The sequence below is a fragment of the Pan paniscus genome, chromosome 12, assembly GCF_029289425.2.
Source record: "Pan paniscus chromosome 12, NHGRI_mPanPan1-v2.0_pri, whole genome shotgun sequence".
Taxonomy (NCBI): Eukaryota; Metazoa; Chordata; class Mammalia; order Primates; family Hominidae; genus Pan; species Pan paniscus.
In genome coordinates this window covers 25260922-25281121 of record NC_073261.2, presented here as the reverse complement: position 1 = coordinate 25281121, position 20200 = coordinate 25260922, and the positions used below count along the sequence as shown (strand labels likewise).

The window sequence follows — 20200 nt, the reverse complement described above, 5'->3', positions numbered from 1 at the left end:
TCCCCTATGGGGCAACAGAAACACACCAGGCTTGTTACAGATGCCCCAGTCTCCCTCCAGCTGCTGAAACCAAGACCCTGCTCTGAGCCATATGCCTCCCCACCCCTCTGCCCTGGGAATGCTCCAGCTGGATCCCCAAGATATTTCAAGTAAGTGGTTTGAAAGGTCCCATGACTGCCTTATCAAGAGAGGGGACTCAAGTCCTTTGGACACAGCCCAGATCTGATTCTCTGGAGGGGACCTGCTCCCCCTTTCATATTTGAGAGTTGATAGTGATGCCATCCAGTGACAACTTTCCCTCTTGCATGTGGGGCAGGGAGAGGCAGGTGGCCTCTATTCTCTAATAGAATAGACTAGTATATGCAAACATTCTCAAATTTTATAAATAGGAGCTATATCTCTAGCTTTCCTAACCGTGAAAAATCTGACAGTTTTATTCAACTTGGGTCATTTTTTCAGGAAAAGTTAAACATAACTCTTTTCAAATTACTCATGGAAATATACATGCTAGGTGAGCATATCAAAGAAAAAAATTAATGAGGGGAAAAATGGCATTAAAAGAACACACTGCATAGAGCCTAGGGATATCGGGAGCTTGAGATGATTTGTAAGAAATGACACAAGTGAAAAGGTTGCTACACACCATTGGAAATACTCACGTAAGTTATAGGCAAGTGAAGGCCGGTTTGGGTAGGACCTGCCCTTTCAAAGCTTCCTGTGTGAGTTGCACTTTGTTCACTGGTTCTGACTTCTTCATTTCCCATTTCTTGATTTACAGAAATGAAGGGGCTACTCAGGGCAGAGTTCTGAATCTCAAAACACTCTACTCTGGCAACGGAATGAAGTTATTGGAGTGATGACAGGAACACAGGAGAACAATGCTCTGTTTGGGCTGGATATTTCTTTGGCTTGTTGCAGGAGAGCGAATTAAAGGATTTAATATTTCAGGTAGGGGTTTTCACTTTTCTTGTTAGCACTGTGAGTCTGTGGTCAAACGTAAAGTGATGGATAACCTGATATATCAGCAGTGTGATATATTAATACAAACCTTTCCATCCTACTATTAAAAAGAGACTGAGAGGAGAATTATTGGGGTGAACAGCTTTCAGCTGATACCAAGCATTGTCGAGGTACCCCGTTACTGTAGTTGAGTGTTCAGTGAGATCAGCTGACGAGGGATGAGCCAGAGTTCTACCATCTTTTCCAGGAAACCAGGGCTGCTGCTGGTATGCTGGAGCCCACTGGGAGGGAGTTACAACAGGCACTTCCTTTCCCCTACAAAATGGACAGTGAAGAAGAAAGACACACCAGGAAGCTTGATCTCTTGTTAAATCAAGTACTAGATGTAAATATAAGCTAGAATTCCATTTTCTAATGTGTTTCCATGTGGTTTTGTTTATTATGATTTTCAGGTTGTTCCACAAAAAAACTCCTTTGGACATATTCTACAAGGAGTGAAGAGGAATTTGTCTTATTTTGTGATTTACCAGAGCCACAGAAATCACATTTCTGCCACAGAAATCGACCCTCACCAAAACAAGTCCCTGAGAACCTGCCCTTCACGGGTAGTAAGGACCTATCTGATGTCCAATGGTACCGACAACCTTCGAATGGAGATCCATTAGAGGACATTAGGAAAAGCTATCCTCACATCATTCAGGACAAATGTACCCTTCACTTTTTGACCCCAGGGGTGAATAATTCTGGGTCATATATTTGTAGACCCAAGATGATTAAGTATGTTCCAAATACATTTCTATCTAAAAACATTTCCAAATCCTCTATTATCTAGACAAAATATCTATGTTCACAGGATCTTGTTAATTTCCTAGGAGCCCCTATGATGTAGCCTGTTGTGTCAAGATAATTTTAGAAGTTAAGCCCCAGACAAATGCATCCTGTGAGTATTCTGCATCACATAAGCAAGACCTACTTCTTGGGAGCACTGGCTCTATTTCTTGCCCCAGTCTCAGCTGCCAAAGTGATGCACAAAGTCCAGAGGTAACCTGGTACAAGGTAAGAGTGAATTCTCTAAAATTAATATAAGAGCATTGTTTTTATGGTGTCTTCTTCATGGGCTTTTCATGGAAAAGCGTGTTTGAGAATCTGAGGTATACAGCTTCTCAAAAACTGGCCCTGTGCCTCTGCAGGAGATCTGACTTTCTAAAATAATCATGTTCCCTGGGAAGCCACAGAGCTTGATATTCTAATTATTTGAGGCATCCTTTTGATCAACACCAGAGAAACTTCTAAAATTCAAGTATATTACACATGAGGTTAGACATAAACCTACTAACATCTGCTAATGTAGGAAGATAGGTTCACTCATTTTCACTGTCTTAGGAAAGCAACAGGCATTGCAAAGGGGAAGGGAGGACTCAACACGTAAGTCTTGAAGGGTTTGTGAAAGATACAGGAGCCTGAAATACATTCCCAAAAAGACAGCTCTTGGAGGACAGTTAGGACAAATCCAAGGTGGGCCTGAGTGACAGATGTCTTGCACAGGTGAGATGGTGGAAAGGAGTACAGTGCAAAGAGAAAAAGGGAACAAGAGCAAGTTTCACAATGACTTTTAGCTATGAACCACATGTACGTGAACTCCCATAACAAAAGCACTTCATGTTTCCATCGTGTTTGATAGTGTTTCCAAGTGCTAGCAGACGATGAAATGCTGCCTAACCATCTCCTCCAAAAGAGCCCCCTGTCAGTTGATTCTTGGGTGGTGGAATCCAGGAATAGAATCTAAATCGCTTCCTACAATTGCAATAACTATTTGAAGTCCAATACTTTGTCTTCAAAGTTATGCAGAATTTTGTATTCAACCTCATAATATATGTGTTTGTTAATATAAAAATATCACTCTAAATTGCTACTGATTAAAGTCAGAAAGATGAGTTATCTAATGGTTTAATGCACCCCAAATTTTAAGAATGAGAGTCTCCTGGGGATACAGTTACCATGGTAAGAGGAAACATTTCCCTACTTGATTCCTGAGACTCCAGGCTAATAGGAAGACAGATGTTATCACATCCTTTACAGAAATAAATATACAGGGTGGACGAACGGCATGGGGTATGGTCTCACATTTGTGTTTTTATATGACACTGAAAGAATGCTGGTCTCAATACAACCCTAATTTCAGAAACATTCATTTCATAACCTTTAAAATGAGGTTAGTAAGAAGAGCCAATAGTTTTGTTCATTATTTTCAGTTCTCTCTCAAGAACAAAACTTCCTTTGGTTCAAAGTATCCGTCATCCAGGATGGCAGCTGTCTTGTTGTCTTGGTGGGCTGTTCTCAGGCCTGTAAAGCAGTCTTGTCCCCGTTATTTCAGATGAAAATGTGTTTGGCTTTTCAATGATCATACACCTGAAGTGAAAGCTATGAAATTTTACTTTTCAGGTGAGCACAAGTTGCATAATAGTAGCCAGCTTTCTGCAAATATTGCTTTTATAAACTAAACCCTAAAACTGTATGACATTCACAAAAGGAAGCTTTGTTTCACTTCCCTGGGGCTTTGACTGCAAACGTCAACATGTGTTTAATGGTGAACAGGCAGCCACCCTAAGAATAAGTGAACAATGGCTGTTATGAAAATTGTACCTCTGATACAGATTTGGACAGGTCCTGGTTTTGTGAATTACACATATGTGTGTGCGCACTCACACATACACATGCATATAAAGGCACATAGTAACCTGGAAATCACAGACCTTATGGCAGTAGTACATCACTAAAAGTGATGGCATTAGGCAGGAAAAAACACCTAATGCCTTTTTCCTTCATGCTAACCCCCAGGTTCTCAGGTGGTGGGTAAGTCATACCTACGACCCATCTCTGAATAGACGAAGCTGACACTGGCTGAGAGAATGAAAACATGGCTTTACTGAATTCAAATAAAACTGCTGACCAGGGATACACCCACCAGATATACAGAGTATACAACTGAAATAAATCCCTGGGCTTGGAGTCTCTGGAGCATTCCACAATATTTTTAATTGGCGATTAAAAACAGGCTTGCAGATTGTTTAAATTTTTTTTCAACTTCTTTATTTTAAAATTATTTTTAATTAACAAATCATAATTGTATACATTTACAATAGATTAAATATATACAATACATTTAATGGTCAATAGATTTTAAAAAAAGATGCCAAGAACACACAATGGGGAAAGGATTACCTCTCCAATAAGTGATGTTAGGAAAACTGGTTATCTACAGGGAGAAGAATGAAATTGTATCTCATACCACATACAAAAAAAAGTATTGATGTGATGTTTTGATATATGTATACAATGTGGAGTGATTAACTCAAGCTAATTAACACATCCATCACCTTGCTTACTTTTTTTGTGGACAGACATTTGAAACTTACTCTCTTAGTTATTTTGAAATGTGCAATACAATATTATTGGCTATAGTTATCTTGCTGTGAAATATGCCTGAAAACTTACTCCTCCCATCTATCTGAAACTTTGTACTCTTTGACCAGTATCTCCCCATTCACCCTCTTCTCCCCACCAATCAAGCCTCCATAATCATCATTCTACTCTCTACTTCTATGAGTTCAACTTTTTAAGGTTCTATATATGAGTGAGCTCTTGCAGCATTTGTCTTTCTGTGCCTGGCTTATTTCACTTAGCATAGCTTCCAAGTTTATTCGTGTTCTCCCACATGATTGAATTTCCTTTTGTAAAGGCTGAATAGTATTTCGTTGCATACATGTACCACATTTTCTTTGTCCATTCCTCTGTTGATGGACACTAAGGTTGATTCCATATCTTGGCTATTGTGAATAGTGCTGCAGTAAGCATAGGAGCGTAGTTAACCCTTTGCCATATTGGTTTCAATCTCTTTGGATATGTACCCAAAAGTGGGATTGCTGAATCATATGGTAGCTCTATTTTTAGTTTTTCTGATGAGACTTCATAGAGTTTCTCTTAATGGCTGTACTAATTTACATTTCCACCAACAATGTACAACAGATTAATTTTTTTGATAAAAGCCGCTCTAACAAGTGTGAGGTGATATGTCATTGTGGTTTCAATTTGTATTTCTATGATGATTAGTGATACTCAGCATTTTTTCATATAGTTGTTGGCCATTTGCATCCTTTCTTTTGAGAAATATCTTTTCAGGTCTCTTGCCTATTTTTAAAATGGGCTATTTGTTTTCTTGCTAATGCAGTGTTTGAGTTCCTTATATATTCTTCACATTAACTCCTTATCAGATATATAGCTTGTAAATATTTTCCCCATTTGGTGGGTTGTTTCCTTTGCTACACAGAAGCTTTTTAGTTTTATGCTATATCATTTGTCTATTTTTGTTTTTGTTGCCTGTGCTTTCAGGGTCATATTCAAAAAAATATTTGCCCATAACAGTGCTGTAGAGCTTTCCCTCTATGTTTTCTTTTAGAAGTTTTACAACTTTAGGTCTTCTATTTCATTCTTTAACCCATTTTGAATTGATGGGTTGTATGTGCTATGAGATACAATTTCATTCTTCTCCCTGTAGATAGCCGGTTTTCCTAACACCATTTATTGGAGAGATAATCCTTTCCCCATTGTGTGTTCTTGGCATCTTTTTTTTTTTTTTAATTTATTGACCATAAATGTGTGGGTTTCTTTCTGGGCTTTCTGTCATATTCCATTTGTTCATGTGTCTGTTTTTATGCCAGTACCATGCTGTTTTGATTTAAATGGCTTAGCAATCTATTTTGAAATCACGGAGTGTGAACCATCTAGCTTTGTTCTTTTTGCTCAAGATTGTTTTGGTTATTTGGGGTCTTTTGTGGTTCCATATGAATTTAAGGGTAGTTTTTTGTATTTCTGTAAAAAACAATGACATTTTGATAGGGTTTGCATTGAATGTGTAGATCACTTTGAGTAGTAAGGACATTTTCTCAATATTAATTCTTCCAATCCATGGACACAGAATACTTTCATATTTATTTGTGTTTTCTTCCATTCCTTTTGTTAGTTTTTTTTTTATATAATTTTCAGTATATAGGTCCTTTACCTTCTTGGTTAAATTTATACCCAACTATTTTACTATGTTAGTTCCTATGGTAAGTGGGCTTGTTTACTTAATTTCCTTTTCTGCAGACAGTTCATTTTCAGTACAGGGAAACACTACTAATTTTTATACGTTAATTTTACGTCCTGCAATTTTACTGAATTCATTTATCACTTCTAACAGTTTTTTGGTGGAGTCTTTAGAGTTTTCTATAAATGAGATCATGTCACCAACAAATAAAGGCAATTTTACTTGTTTTTCTACTAAAATGCTTTTTATTTGTTTCTCTTGCCTAATTGCTCTGGCTAGGACTTCCAGTGCTATGACGAAAAGAGGTAGTAAGAGTGCACATTCTTGTTTTGTTAATCTGTTCTTAGAGGAAAAGATTTCAACTTTTCACAGTTGAGTACAGGTATGGGTTTGCCATATATGGCCTTTATTGTATTGAGGTACAGTCCCTCTATACTTAATTGGTTGAGGGTTTTTATCATGAAGGGTGTTAGATTTTGTCAAATGATATTTCTGCATCGATTGAGATCATCATACAGTTTTTATCTTTCATTTTATTAATGTAGTCTATCATATTTATTGATTCATGTATATTGAAACACCCTTGCATCCCAGGGATAAATCCCACTTGACCATGGTGAATGATTCTTTTAATGTATGGTTGAATTTGATTTGCTAATATTTTGTTGTGGATTTTTGCATCTGTATTTTTCAGAGATACTGGCCTACAATTTTGTGCTGGCCTTTTCTGGCTTTGGTATCAGAGTGATGCTTGATTCATAAAATTAGCTTGGAAGTTTTATTACTGATTCAGTCTCCTTATTCATTATTGGTCTGTTTAGATTTTCTGTTTCTTTATGATCCAATCTTGGTAGGTTGTATGTGTCTAGGAATATATCTGTTTCTTTTAGGTTATTCATTTTATTGGCATATAATTGTTCATAGTAGTTTCTTATAATCCTTTGTATTTTTGTGGTATTGGTTGTAATGTCTGCTCTTTCATTTCTGATTTTATCTATTTGAGTGTTCTCTTTTTTCTTAGTCTAGCTAAGAGTTTGTTAATTTTGTTTTTAGTTTTTTCAGTAAACCAACTCTTGGTTTTATTAATTTTTTCCTATTGTTTTTCTAATCTCTGTTTCATTTATTTCTGCTTTTATCTTTGTTACTTCCTTTCTTCTGCAAACTTTGGGCTTCATTTATTACCCTTTTTCTAACATCTTTCTATGTATCATTAGATTGCTTATTTGAAATCTTTCCTGTGTTTCAATGCAGACATTCATTCCTATAAATTTCCCTCAGGACTGCTTTCGCCGCATCCCACATGTTTTAGTACACTGTGTTTTAACTTGTTTGTCTCAATTTATTTTTTAACTTCCTTTTTATTTCTTCTTTATCCCATTGGTTGTTTAGGAGCACTTTGTTTCATTTCTGCATATGTGCATATTTTCCAAGATATTTTCTGTTTTTAGATTTCTACCTTTATGCCTTTGTAGCCCAAAATACACTTGATATGATTTCAATTTTCTTAAAGTTGTTAAGACTTATCTTGTAGCTGAACGTATCCTTCCTGGAAAATGTTCTATGTGTACTTGAGAAGGATGTGTATTCTGCTGCTGTTGGATAGAATGTTCTGTATATGTCTGTTAGGTCCATTTGGTCAAAAGCGTAATTCAAGGCCAATTTTTGAAGTTTATTTTCTGTTTAAATGAGCTGTCCATGGTTGAAATTAAGGTATTGAGTTTCTTACTATTATTGTATTGCAGTCTATCTCTTTCTTCATTTAATAAATGCCTTATATATTTAAGCGCTCTAATGTTGGGTGCCTATGTATCTACAATTGTTATATCCTCTTAGTGAATGGACTCTTTATCATTATACAATGATCTTTCTTGTTTCTTTTTATAGTTTTTTTTACTGAAAGTCTATTTTGTCTGATATAAGTAGAGCTATCCCTGCTCTCTCTTGGTTTTGGTTTGTATGGAATATCTTTGTCCATTTTTTCCCTTCTAGTCCATATGTGTCCTTATTAGTAAATCTCTTGAAGGCAGCATATAGCTGAATTTTTAAATGTCTTTTGATTGGAGACATATTATAAATGGTTTGATTAATCCATTTACATTCAAGGTAATTATTGGTAGATAAGCACATGCTGTTGCCATTTTGTAACTTATTTTCTGTGTGTTTTGTAGGTTTTTTTGTTACTTTTTTCTCTGTTAGTATCTTCCTTTGTGTCTTGATGGCTTTCTTTGGTGCTATGCTTTGAATCTTTTATATTCATATTTTGTGCAACTACTACACATTTTTGTTTTGTGGTTACTATGAGGCTTCCATAAAACACTTCATAACAGGCTAGTTAAGCTAATAACAACTTAACTTTATGTACAACAAGTACACTTTCATTTCCTCCCCCCTACCTTTTATGGGTTTGATGTCAAATTTTACATTTGTTGTAGTTTCTGTTTCTTGATGATTAATTACAGCTAGGGTTGTTTTTATTAGTTTTGTCTATTAACCTTCATAGTAATGATAAATTGCTTTATATACCACCCTTACATTATTAATGAATTATGAATATGACTATGTATTACCTATTACCATTGAATTTTTTACTTTCATATTTTTTGTTATTAATTAGCAGGCATTCATTTCAGTTTAAATAATTCCTTTTAGCAATTCTTAAAAGTAGACAAAATGGTGATGAACTCCCTTAGCTTTTGTTTGTCTGGGAAAGTTTAATTTCCCTCTCATTTCTGAAGGACAGCTTTGCTTGGTTGGCAGTTTGTTTGGGTTTTTTTCCTTCAACACTGAATATATCATCCCACTCTCTCCTGGCCTATATCGTTTCTGCTGAGAAATCCACTGATAGCAATATTGGGACTTTCTTGAACATGATATGTTGCTCAGCTCTTGCTACTTTCAATATTCTTTCTTTGTCTTTGAATTTTTGACAATTTGATTATGATGTATCTTGGTAAACCCCTTTTGGGTTGAATTTGATTGGCAACTTCTGAGTTTCCTATGCATGAATGTCATCTTTCCCTAGATTTAGGAAATATTCAGCTGATATTCCCTTAAATATGCTTTCTGACTTCTTTTTTCTTCCATCTAACAAAATTCCTAATATGTGAATCTTGAAGGTGTCCCATAATTTTCATAAGCCTTTTCATTCCTTTTTCTTTTTGCTCCTCTGACTAGATAATTTCAAATGTCATCTCTGATATCACGGATGCTTTCTTCTGCTTAATCAAATCTGCTGTTGATATTATAGTTCAGGTATTATATTCTTTATCTGTAGGATTTCTTTATTTTTCAAATACCCACACTTCAGGTAGAAGGATTTCTATTTAAAACTTTTTTTTCTATTTCTCTATTAAACTTTTCATTTTGTTTTGAAAATTGTTTTTAAAATTTATTTTATTTTTATACATATTTTCTTGTAGTTTCCTAAACTACTTTAAGAGGATTATTCTGAAGTTTTGTCAGTTATTTCTTAGATCTTTACTTCTTCCGATTTCATTATGATAGCTTTATTAGTTTCTTTTGGTGGTGTCATATTTCCTTGATTTTTCATAATCATTGGTCCTTGCATTGGTGCCTATGCAGTTGAGGAAACAGCCACCTCTTTTGGTCTTTGTAGGTGATCTTTGGTGGTAGCAGACCTTCACTATGTAGTCTAGCCTGGGATTCCAGGTGGGCTAGTTGGTAGCAATCCCAGATAAGCAGACTTTGGTGTTGAGTTCTTTAGGTGGGCTTGGCTGTTTTCTGTGCACTGAGGTCAAGTGGAATTGCTTGCTGTGCTTTGCGTTCCAGTGAGACCACTTTCTGAACTCTATGGTCAGGTTGAGTCGCTGGCTGGGCTCTGTGATTGCCTCTGATCAGGCAAAATTGCAGACTGTCTTCCCAAATAGTCTGCAACTTTGCCTGATCAGAGGCAGTCACAGAGCAATACCCTTGTGTCTTCCATTCACCCACAACATGAAGGAATTGCTTAATTAACTAACAGGGCACCCAAATGCCCTACATCTGGCCGAGAAATACTGTTGTTAGAATGTGTAGTTGGGCAGGACAACAGGCTAGGCCCTGAGGCAAAGTGAGTTATCTGGGATTGCTGCTTAGCAATTTGGGATGGGCAGAGGGAGAAACTAGGCTACAAAGATGTGTGTGGGCTTGATCTTACCCCTGGGCCAGGGATAGCCTTAGGCAGGGCATTGAGGCTTGATTGGCTTGCCATGCACCTTCTGGGCCTGGGTGGGGCCAGCTGCTCCTTCTGCAGATAACTGATGACCTGCCTTTGCCTCCTGGCCTGGGGAAGGCTGCAGGAAGGTGCTGGGGCCTGGCTGGGTCACCATGCTTGGAGATTATTAATTAAAATATTTAATGACTGAAAAAGTCAGAATTAAAGTGAGTTATTTATTATTTATGCCACTAACTTTTTCTATATATTTTTCTAATTTCTAAAAATGTAATGAAAAAATAGCCTTGACATAAACAGACTTCATCTTAAATAAATAATAGTTACATGTAATGTAACGGCATTTTATGATCTTCAGCTAAGCAAATCCTTGACACAAGTCAAAATTATAATCAAGGGTAGTAGGAAAGTCTCTCCTGTACTGGCCTAGGGCACCGAGATATGAGTTTTGACGACATTGCTGTGACCTCCTGTTAGTAGGACTTGCACCTTGAATAACATTTCCATTGGTGGTTTAAGACAATCTCACTCATGCCACATTCTCTTGCCACACTTCTGACATGGCTGCTGGGTTGATTTTAAGCCCTATGTTGCATGGAAGGTTTTTGTTTGTTTGTTTTAGAGATAGGATCTTATTCTGCCACCTAGGTTGGAGTATAGTGGTGTAATCACAGCTCCCTGCAGTCTTGAACTTCTGGGCTCAAGTGATCCTCCAGCCTTAGCATCTCAAGTAGTTGGGACTACAGGCACATACCACTGTACCCAGCTAATTTTAAAATTTTTTTGTAGAGAAGGGGTTTCACTATGTTGCTCAGGCTAGTTTCAAACTCATGGTTTCAACCAATGCTCCTGCCTTGGCCTTCCAAAGTGCTGGGATTACAGGTGTGAGCCATCATGCCAACCACAAAGAAGTTTGTTTGTTTTTTGAGATGGAATCTCTCTCTTTGTCGCCTAGGCTAGAGCGCACTAGCTCAGTGCACTGAGCTAGAGACTTGGCTCACTGCAACCTCCACCTCCCAGGTTCAAGCTATTCTCATGCCTCAGCCTCCCGAATAGCTGGGATTACAGGTGTGTGCCACCACACCCGGCTAATTTTTGTATTTTTAGCAGAGATGGGGTTTCACCATGTTGGCCAGGCTGGTCTCCAACTCCTGACCTCAGGTGATCCACCTGCCTTGGCCTCTCAAAGTGCTGGGATTACAGGTGTGAGCCATCATGCCGACCCCAAAGAAGTTTTGTACCTATACCTGATACTTCTCATTTCCTAGTTCTTGTAACTGGCACCTGTTGGCATCCTGTGGGCCTAGTGCTGTGGATAACTGGTAAGCATGGTGAGACTGGCTAGATTCAAAGATTAATGTGTTTCTAAATAGAGAAGAAGTTAATTTAATGTGTTTCCAAATAGGAAGAAGATAATTTAGATTATATTTCTCAAAACTGTTTCTAGGGTTGAAACATTGGCCCATTTGATTATTCTCACTATGAACATTTCAGAACTCTGAAGATCTGGACAGCTTTCTAACACCTGTTCAAAGCAATCATCTATATGCTGTCTAACCAACACTGAAACAGAGGAAGAATTTCCTTACTTGTTCAGAACAGAATATTGCCACAGCCCCACTATTATTTTAGCTTTGGGACAGCCTCATTATATGGTTGATTTATTCTGAGTTGGCAGGCAAGTCTTTCCACAAAAACTGAAATCAAGCAAGTTCTCTCTATTTTTGTTTGTAGAGTAGAATTTGTAACTTATGTTCATGATTTTATATTTATTTCTGTTAAATGATAATTTGTTGTTTTTAGTTCATTCTACCTGTCAAGAGGTTGGAATTCTGATTTTGAATGCTGACATATTAGCCATCACACGCAGGTTTGTGAGGCATGTAGATGAGATCAACGTGATATGTTCTCCCTCAAGCCCTTGCTAAAACTACGGATGAGGCTAACACCAGGGACAGAGTGCTCTGCTGTTAACTCCAGTTTGATCCTTCTAGTTACATATGATCCATTATCCACAACGCAAGGGTGTTGCTTAATTAACTAAAAGGGCACTCGAATGCCCTATATGTGATCATTCAGCTCACAATGTACCTTTGGTTTAACAGAGAGATCATGAGAATATTTTTCAAGTGACTCACAATAGTGAAGATACTCTGTGTCTGCTGTACTCCTGTGAACCTCCAGTCTATTCAGTTGTGGGCAACAATGAGATTACCTTGATATGATTGTTGTTAGCAAATGCAAGCTGGCTGATATTAACCATCACTTCCTTTTCTAAGGGTTCATAAACCATCTGTTAAATAATTAATTCAAGACTTTCACTAGAAATTGACATCTAGCCCATTATCAATAATTTCCATAATATACTCCATTCCCATTAAAAGATAAATATAAGTAAAAAAAATCTGTCAATAGAATGTTGTTAGTTGATAACTGGGGCAAGAGACTGCAACTACACTTAACGGGAAAGAGCAACATAGACAACAGAAACAGAAAAGCAAAGGGTATATTCAGTGTATGGTCACATTGAGTGGCTCACTGTGGTGGGAGCTGAGAGTTCTTAAGTGGTTTAATTAGGACTAGAATGGAAATAAAGGTTGTGTGGTTCTCATGATGGTTATGGGGACCTTGCTGATGTGTTTGAACTTTATGAGTGTGAGTCCTGATCCAGGACAGGACAGAAAGAAGTGGAAGCAGAAAGAAGGTGGCAGATGCTAGTGATATTTTCATGTAATAAAATGAAAGATTAAAAGCTTTGACTGGGAGTGTGTGTAAAATAGATGAGTAGCATATTTGGTGTTTTTCTGGCTCAACATATATGAGATAGTAGTAGTAAATTCAATTAGGAGCAGGAAAGCTGTGATGAATACAGACCTGGACACAATGAGTCTATGATAAGGAACATTAAAATGGACATGAAAACCTGAAATGCACCAGGGAGAATAGGCCAGGGAGGAGAGTGAAAGAAATGAAGGTCTTTGGAGTCCTCCCAGACTAGGTAGTGGAAGTCCAGCTAGGAGCTCCACTGTGTTGTCCAAATCCAGGAAGTACCATTCCCATAGAATAACACAGTGTGCATGATGCTCAGTAGCTGTAATGACTGGCAGTATAAGAAATCGATAATATTGCAGTATAATATTATAATACCTGCCCCAGTAGTAAGAATAACTGTTCTTCTCCCTGCTTCACATATACCTTTAAAAGTCCTTTGCAGCGTCTTCATTTTTTTTTTTTTTTTTTTGCATGCCTCCACTCTTTTGAAGACTTACGGACATTATTCATTCAGATTCACAGTGGCGGATGTTCCTGTTTCCATATTCTGCTCATGACTGCTTCACATACGAGCAAAACCAAGAGTTCCCTGTGCAGCTGCATTAGCCTTTCTTTGTCCTATGAGGATTAACTGTAATTGTATTATTAGAATGGGTTTCCCATCATCCTTGGCATAAATTGCTTCTCCCTAATTTCTTTTCTTTGATATTTCCTCTAAGTTCCATTTCATAAAGTCTTAATGATACATACTAAGCCTCACTTACCTTTCTATGGGTAAAAAAGATATATTATTCCCCATCCTCCCCCTTGGCTTAGGTGAGGTCTTAGTTACGGCTCTGTGTCTTCCCACCATTACGTTCTCATGAGATTTATGACACGCCTCTCCCCTAAATTCTGATCTTTGTATGTTATCACTGCGTCCTCTGAAGTTTTATCTTTGAATTTCCCCCTATGTCTTAAAACTTCCTTTTGAAAAGTTCCTGATTCTTGAGATCATCTGGTATATATTTAGCCTTGTATACCACTACCTCTTTGCCTTGTTTTGCTTCCTGCCCACAGCTGCTCTTCTCTGGCCAGTCTGCCCCCACCGTTAGTCTCCTTTCCAGCCTGCTGGAAATTCCTTCTTGGACCACAGGAAACACACCAGGGATGTGGCGTGGGGGAATCCCAGCTTCTACTAGTAGGCAGGCAAAGTGGAAGGGAAATTCCTCAATCAGAAAATAAAACTCAGAACCGGAAAAAAATGAGGTTGATTCTCAGTGCTCTCACTTACCAGCTTTGTCAGAGAGAGAAAAGAAGCCACTCACGTTCCAGAACCTCTGTTTATATAAGTTTTTATTTATAAGTATGTATCTGTTTATATACATAAATATATACAATATATGTTATATATGTGTGTGTATGTATATATGTGTGTGTGTGTGTGTGTGTATATATATATATGTATGTATACACACACACATTAAAAAATTCATTTCAGTTTCAGCCCTTAGAACACTACAGGTCTTCCAGAATACTCTCAGGGCTCCAAGTCATGCATGCTCTGGGAAGTCCTTTGTTAAATAGCTCTTTAGGGGCTGATCAGGTTTGGAGGTTTGACTCTGTCATCTCTACACATAATGCAATTGTATTGGAAAATGCCTCTTGTTTCAAATCTACAAGTACAGTTTTTGAACACAATGTCTTCATAGCTTGTGAGATACCCTTATCTCAGATTGACCTTCTTCCTCCCTGTTCAAATTTGTAAGATTTTTCTTTAGGTATGTATTTCATAAAGTTTTTCTATGGCAAAAATTATCTGCTTAAAATATCTTTTGGATTAGAATGGAAAACTCCTCTCTGTGGAAAGGAGCAACCGAATCGTAGTGGACGAAGTTTATGACTATCACCAGGGCACATATGTATGTGATGACACTCAGTCGGATACTGTGAGTTCGTGGACAGTCAGAGCTGTTGTTCAAGTGAGAACCATTGGTAAGTGAGATTTTTATCTCAAGATTTGAGATCTGAGCAGCAAATTAAAATTATCTTCTTTTGGCTTAGTAAGTTTTTCCTCTTAGGGAAAGAAAAGGATAGTCATATACTTGTAATCATGTAAAACCTTTCATGTGGGCAAACATCAAAGTTGCCATCCCCCAAGGAAGGCTAAGTTCTGAAACAGTTTCAAATTCTCACAAGTTGGGTTGTCCATGAATATGTCCCTGATTTGCTTTTGTAATAAATTTTAAAAATGTATGAAACATTTCACACACAGAAATATTGTGACATCCAGGTACCTATCACCAGTTTTAACTATGTTACCATTTTCCCACATGCTTCAAATCATAATTTTTTTTCTTTAAAGTAACAAAATATTGCAAAGACAACTTGAGGTCTGTGACCCCATTCTCTTCCAGGCCTTTGCTTCCACAGTATAGTAACATCTTGTCATTTATATCATTTCCATTTATGTTTTTATGCTTTTTCTGCATATGTATGCATCTATTAACAAAATAGAATATTGTTCTGAGTTATGAAATATGTTTGTTTCATAAACACTTGGTATTTTATTAAATTATTGGTTTGCCAATTTACAGCCCCATTAGCAGTAAATGCCCTTTATTCCCAAGTAATACTTGGTGTTATCAGACTTTATGACTGGTGTTAAGTGGAGCTTCGTTTTTGTTTGTTTGTTTTCTGCTCCATAGTATACTTCCCTGACTAATATGAGGTTGAACATTTTGCTATATGTTTTTTGGTTCATTGGCTTTCTTCCGAAACTTGTCTATTTTTGTCCTAACCTTTCCCTTGGGTCGTTCTTACCAGATCTGCAAGCATCAGCTTGAATCAACTATGTGATAGAATTAATTTAAATGTGGTCTAAGAAGTCAAAACATAAGACAGCCAGTCACTCATGCTTTATATCAAAGAGCAACAGAGTGGTTGACGTAGCTGTTAGTTAAGATATTAATCTTCTCTTATTACAAGATACAAACCACACAGACCACCCCAATACCAAGTGAAACTCTCCTGCCCCTTGCACCCTCTAGCACTTCAGAATTATTTTATATTACTTTAGATTACATGTTATATAGATAAGATTTCATTTTATATTATTAGATTGCTCCTTGAAAGAGAAGTTAGAATGTAAATACCCCACTCGCACCACTTTTCCCTTCCAAGTGATGTGTAATTGTTCTTTTACTCAGCCATCACTCAGCCCCTCAAATTCTCAATGGCATAATCTGCTTTTCTGTCACCCAAGGGACACCTTGCAACATCTGTTGCATCTATTTCAGTCAAGCCCTCTCTGTTGTCATCCCTGTCTTCCTTATTTAGTCATTCATTCTCACATTTATTCATTTCCACACAAATATTTACTGAACATGTAATATGTGTCAGGCTTGGAGCTAAGGCTACAAGAATGAGTGCCCGGATGCTTTATCTGGCCTCCAAGAACTTTCCATTTTGAGAAGAAGATGAAGGTGAAGCAGGCTATCATAATACAGTGCAGCGAGAGAAAGGAGCACTATGGGCACATGGAGGCCCACCAGACCCAACCTGGGGAAGCCCGCTCCAAGTGAGAGCTGATGGATGAGGACACACCAGCTCAGTAAGGGTGGGGAGCTTCCATTCCAGACTGAGGAAGCAGCAGAGCTGATGTCCAGGAAATGAAGAAGAGCATCTGGGAGTAGGACTGACATCACACTCTTCTAATATGTGTTAAAATTATCTAATTATCTAATTATCTAATATGTGTTAAAATTTATGAAGGAACAATGGGGAGGCATTGAGGGTTTTAAGTGGGAGAATGTCATGACTGAATTTGTATTCAAGATAGATCACCTTGTTTGCTGGGTTGGAAGTGGGTTTGTAAGAGCAGGAATGGAGGCAGGGAGAAGAGTTAGGAAGTTCTGTGGTCAAGCAGGCAGTTGCTGATAGGGATCTGAACTAGGGAGTGGTAGAGGGAATGGAGAGAAGTGGATGACTTTGGAAATGTTTAAGAGGTACATCTAAAGGATTTGGTGTTCGGGAGCAAGGAAGAGGGAAAGCAGGAGCCATGGATACAAGCCAGCCTTTGAGCTGGTCAAGGAGGGAATGTGCTGACAGAGCACATCGGCACAGAGGATAAGAGCAGGCACAGTCGTGGAGCAGCAGGCTTGACTCATGGTTAAACCATGCCTCTGCTTGTGCTGTGAATAGACCTAGCAGAGGTGATGAGAAGTAGCTGGACTTGTAGGTCAACAGAGCATGATAATGGTTTTTACGTAAAAGGTAGGAGAAAGAGAAGAATCAAGGATGTTTTTTGTTTTCTGCCCTGGATAAGTTAGTGAATGGTGGTACAATTTAAGGAGACTGAAAAAGCTGAAGGGAAAGAGCATTTGAACAGGAGATTAAGTATTAGGCTTAAAAGGACTTTTAGTCATCCAAGTCATGATGACAAGTAGGTATTTGGACAAGCCAGTATGGAGAAGTTAGGGCTGGAGATGTGAATGTGAAGATGGTCGATTTTTACATAATATCTGAAGCCAAAGAGCTGAATGAGATCACCTAGGAAGTGGGCATAGAGACAGAAGGGGCTAGAGCCAAACCCGGGAATGCTTGAAGAGGTGGAGAAGAGGAAGACAATCCTCAAAGAGGATGGGAACATACATCGGCAAGTGAATATCAGTGGAAGGGTGGTGAGAAGAGAAACAAAGGAAGTGAAATTGATGATGTAGGAAAGACATAACCTCAGGCACCAAGACCTTTCATAAGGGAAGAGGCCTAGAGAGTGAACTTACTACCCAGGGGTATCAGGAGGAGTGAAAGAACACTAGGAGAGGACTAATAGTTAAAAGAGACACAGAGGAAGGGACAGGCACAGAGAAGTGAATATAGCGGTTGAAAGTAAGCAGTAGAGTACGGGAACATGGCACCAAAAGAAGAGAGGGTTTCAAAGAGAGCATGGCCAACAGTGTCCAATGCTGCTAAGAGGTAAAGTAGACGAAAAATTTGATTATGCCCAATGGATTTAGGTGCATAGGTGGCACTAGTGAATTGGTTAAGCAGTTTTAGTGGACAGATGGCAGCGGAAATCAGGTTCCATAGGAGGTGAAAGGATGGAGGGAATTAGCGCATAGAACTGCCTTTCAAGAATTTGGCTGGGAAGGAAGGAGAATAAGTGAGGCTGGGATATAAGGCAGGGTGTGTTTTCTCTTTTTTAGGATGATGAGACTGAGCATGAATAAATGTTGATGAGAAGAAGCCCAGAGAAAGAGAGAGAGAGAGAGGGAGAGAGAGACAAGTTAAAAATACAGGACTGAGATGGTGCAAAGGGGAGAAGGAGGTCTCTGAGAAGTAAAAGTAGATGATGTCAACAGCAAAGACCCTGGATTTTTCTTTATCCAGAAAAAGACACACCTTCAGGAGGAAGTTTGACAGTGGAGGCATATTTGTGGCAAGAAGTTGATGGATAAAATTGTTAATTAAGGACTGGACTCTTCTTTATTTTGAAATAAACCATGAGTTTAAGGATGGAGGGGTGGATTCGGATATGCTTGACTTGCACAGTTTCTTGGGTGGATTCTCCTTTCAGTTCAATTACTCAGCCAGATGGCACCACAAAGAAATCTTGCGGGAAAAGACAGGGATAGGAGCTCAGGTCTGCAAGGGGCAGGATTAGTGTGAAAGAGAATGCACACAAGCAGATATGGATCAATTAACAACTAATGTTTTACCAGCACCCACAACCTGATGTGGCAGTCATTTTAGGGGGCAAGCTTTTTACATGGAAACCGGAATTCCTAACTTACAGATAATTAGTAATATGTGAAGACAGAGCTCCAAGACACTTAGATCAAAGTGTGGCTGTGCACCCAAATCTTCATCAAGCAGGCCTTCAGACTTTCCAATGCAAATAATAATCTTTGTTTTCATCTTTCAGTGGGAGACACTAAACTCAAACCAGATATTCTGGATCCTGTTGAGGGCACACTGGAAGTAGAACTTGGTAAGCTGGGCCTCATCGCCTTTGAATGACATTGTGCTGCTGGGAGCAGGTCCAAGTGTGATAGAAGGAAAACAGCATTGGGATTTCCAGTCAAACAGAATTGGGTGTGAATCTTAACTCAGCCATTGACTAGTTTTGTGACCTTGCACAGTTACTTCATCCTTTAAGCCTCAGTACTTAAATCCGCAAATAGCTATCATAAAACTGACCCTAAAAGATTATATTGCAGGCCGGGCATGGTGGCTTTTGCCTGTAATCCCAGCATTTTGGGAGGCTGAGGTGGGTAGATCACTTGAGGTCAGGAGTTTGAGACCAGCCTGGCCAACATGGTGAAACCCTATCTCTACTAAAACTACAAAAATTAGCTGGGCATGGGTGTGAGTGCCTGTAATCCCAGCTACTCAGGATGATGAGGCAGGAGAATCACCTGAACCTGGGAGGCGGAGGTTACAGTGAGCCGAGATCGCGCCATTGCATTCCATCCTGGGTGACAGAGCAAGATTCCATCTCAAAGAAAAAAAAAATTATACTGAGAAATAATGGGACAATGTATGTTAAGTGGCTGGAGCATGAAACCTGATCAATAGATTTTATTCTTCCTTAACTTCCCCCAGGAACAGGTGGTTTCGTATATTTTGGTTAGGTCTATCAGTTATGACTACAAATTCGCCAACCTGAGTAACATTAACTCTTATGAATATGACATTTAGTCTGGCATTTAAGAGAATTGTAGTAGAATTCTACAACCCCTGCCCAAACAATTTGTATTCCAAAGTAGTGTCTTCTTTGGGGTTGAGGAGAAATTGACTTCCCTGTGGGTCTCCTTTTATTTTGTCAACTTCAATAACATCTATGTCTTTCTACACAAACAAATAAGAATGGCTGTATTGAAAATAAAATGCTGTTTTCTTTTAATAATATAAATTTTTTATTATTATTATACTTTCTAAAATGTTAGTAAAACATTTATTATTTTAGAAACATAAAAATACATGTTATGATATAAGATCACTAGATGGCAGGAGTGGTGTGTTCTGACTCTAGAAATAGCACTAACTATATGCTCAACGTCACAGGAATGGAAGGAAGGAGGAAAGAAGGAGGAAAAAATTAGATTAATTCAAGTAGTCAAGTTACATATGTATTAGTGAATTATAAGGTATTACCAGTGGAAAAACGTTAAGGTGCAAAGATGAGTATTCAAATGGAGCTCCTAATCATTTCATGGTTAAATATTAGA

The 20200-nt window shown here is 38.2% G+C and overlaps 1 protein-coding gene across 1 annotated transcript in view; it reads left to right on the top strand.

The window, feature by feature from the left end:
- The first annotated feature begins 816 nt into the window (after nucleotides 1–816).
- Nucleotides 817–20200, top strand: part of IL18RAP (interleukin 18 receptor accessory protein) — a 29799-nt gene continuing 10415 nt past the window's right edge. Inside the window, exons 1-5 of the mRNA XM_034953653.2 lie at nucleotides 817–948; nucleotides 1413–1737; nucleotides 1833–2016; nucleotides 14813–14963; nucleotides 18895–18960. Of these exons, the coding sequence (XP_034809544.2) occupies nucleotides 879–948; nucleotides 1413–1737; nucleotides 1833–2016; nucleotides 14813–14963; nucleotides 18895–18960 (796 nt within the window). The 5' untranslated portion in view covers nucleotides 817–878. The remainder of the gene's footprint in view (nucleotides 949–1412; nucleotides 1738–1832; nucleotides 2017–14812; nucleotides 14964–18894; nucleotides 18961–20200) is intronic.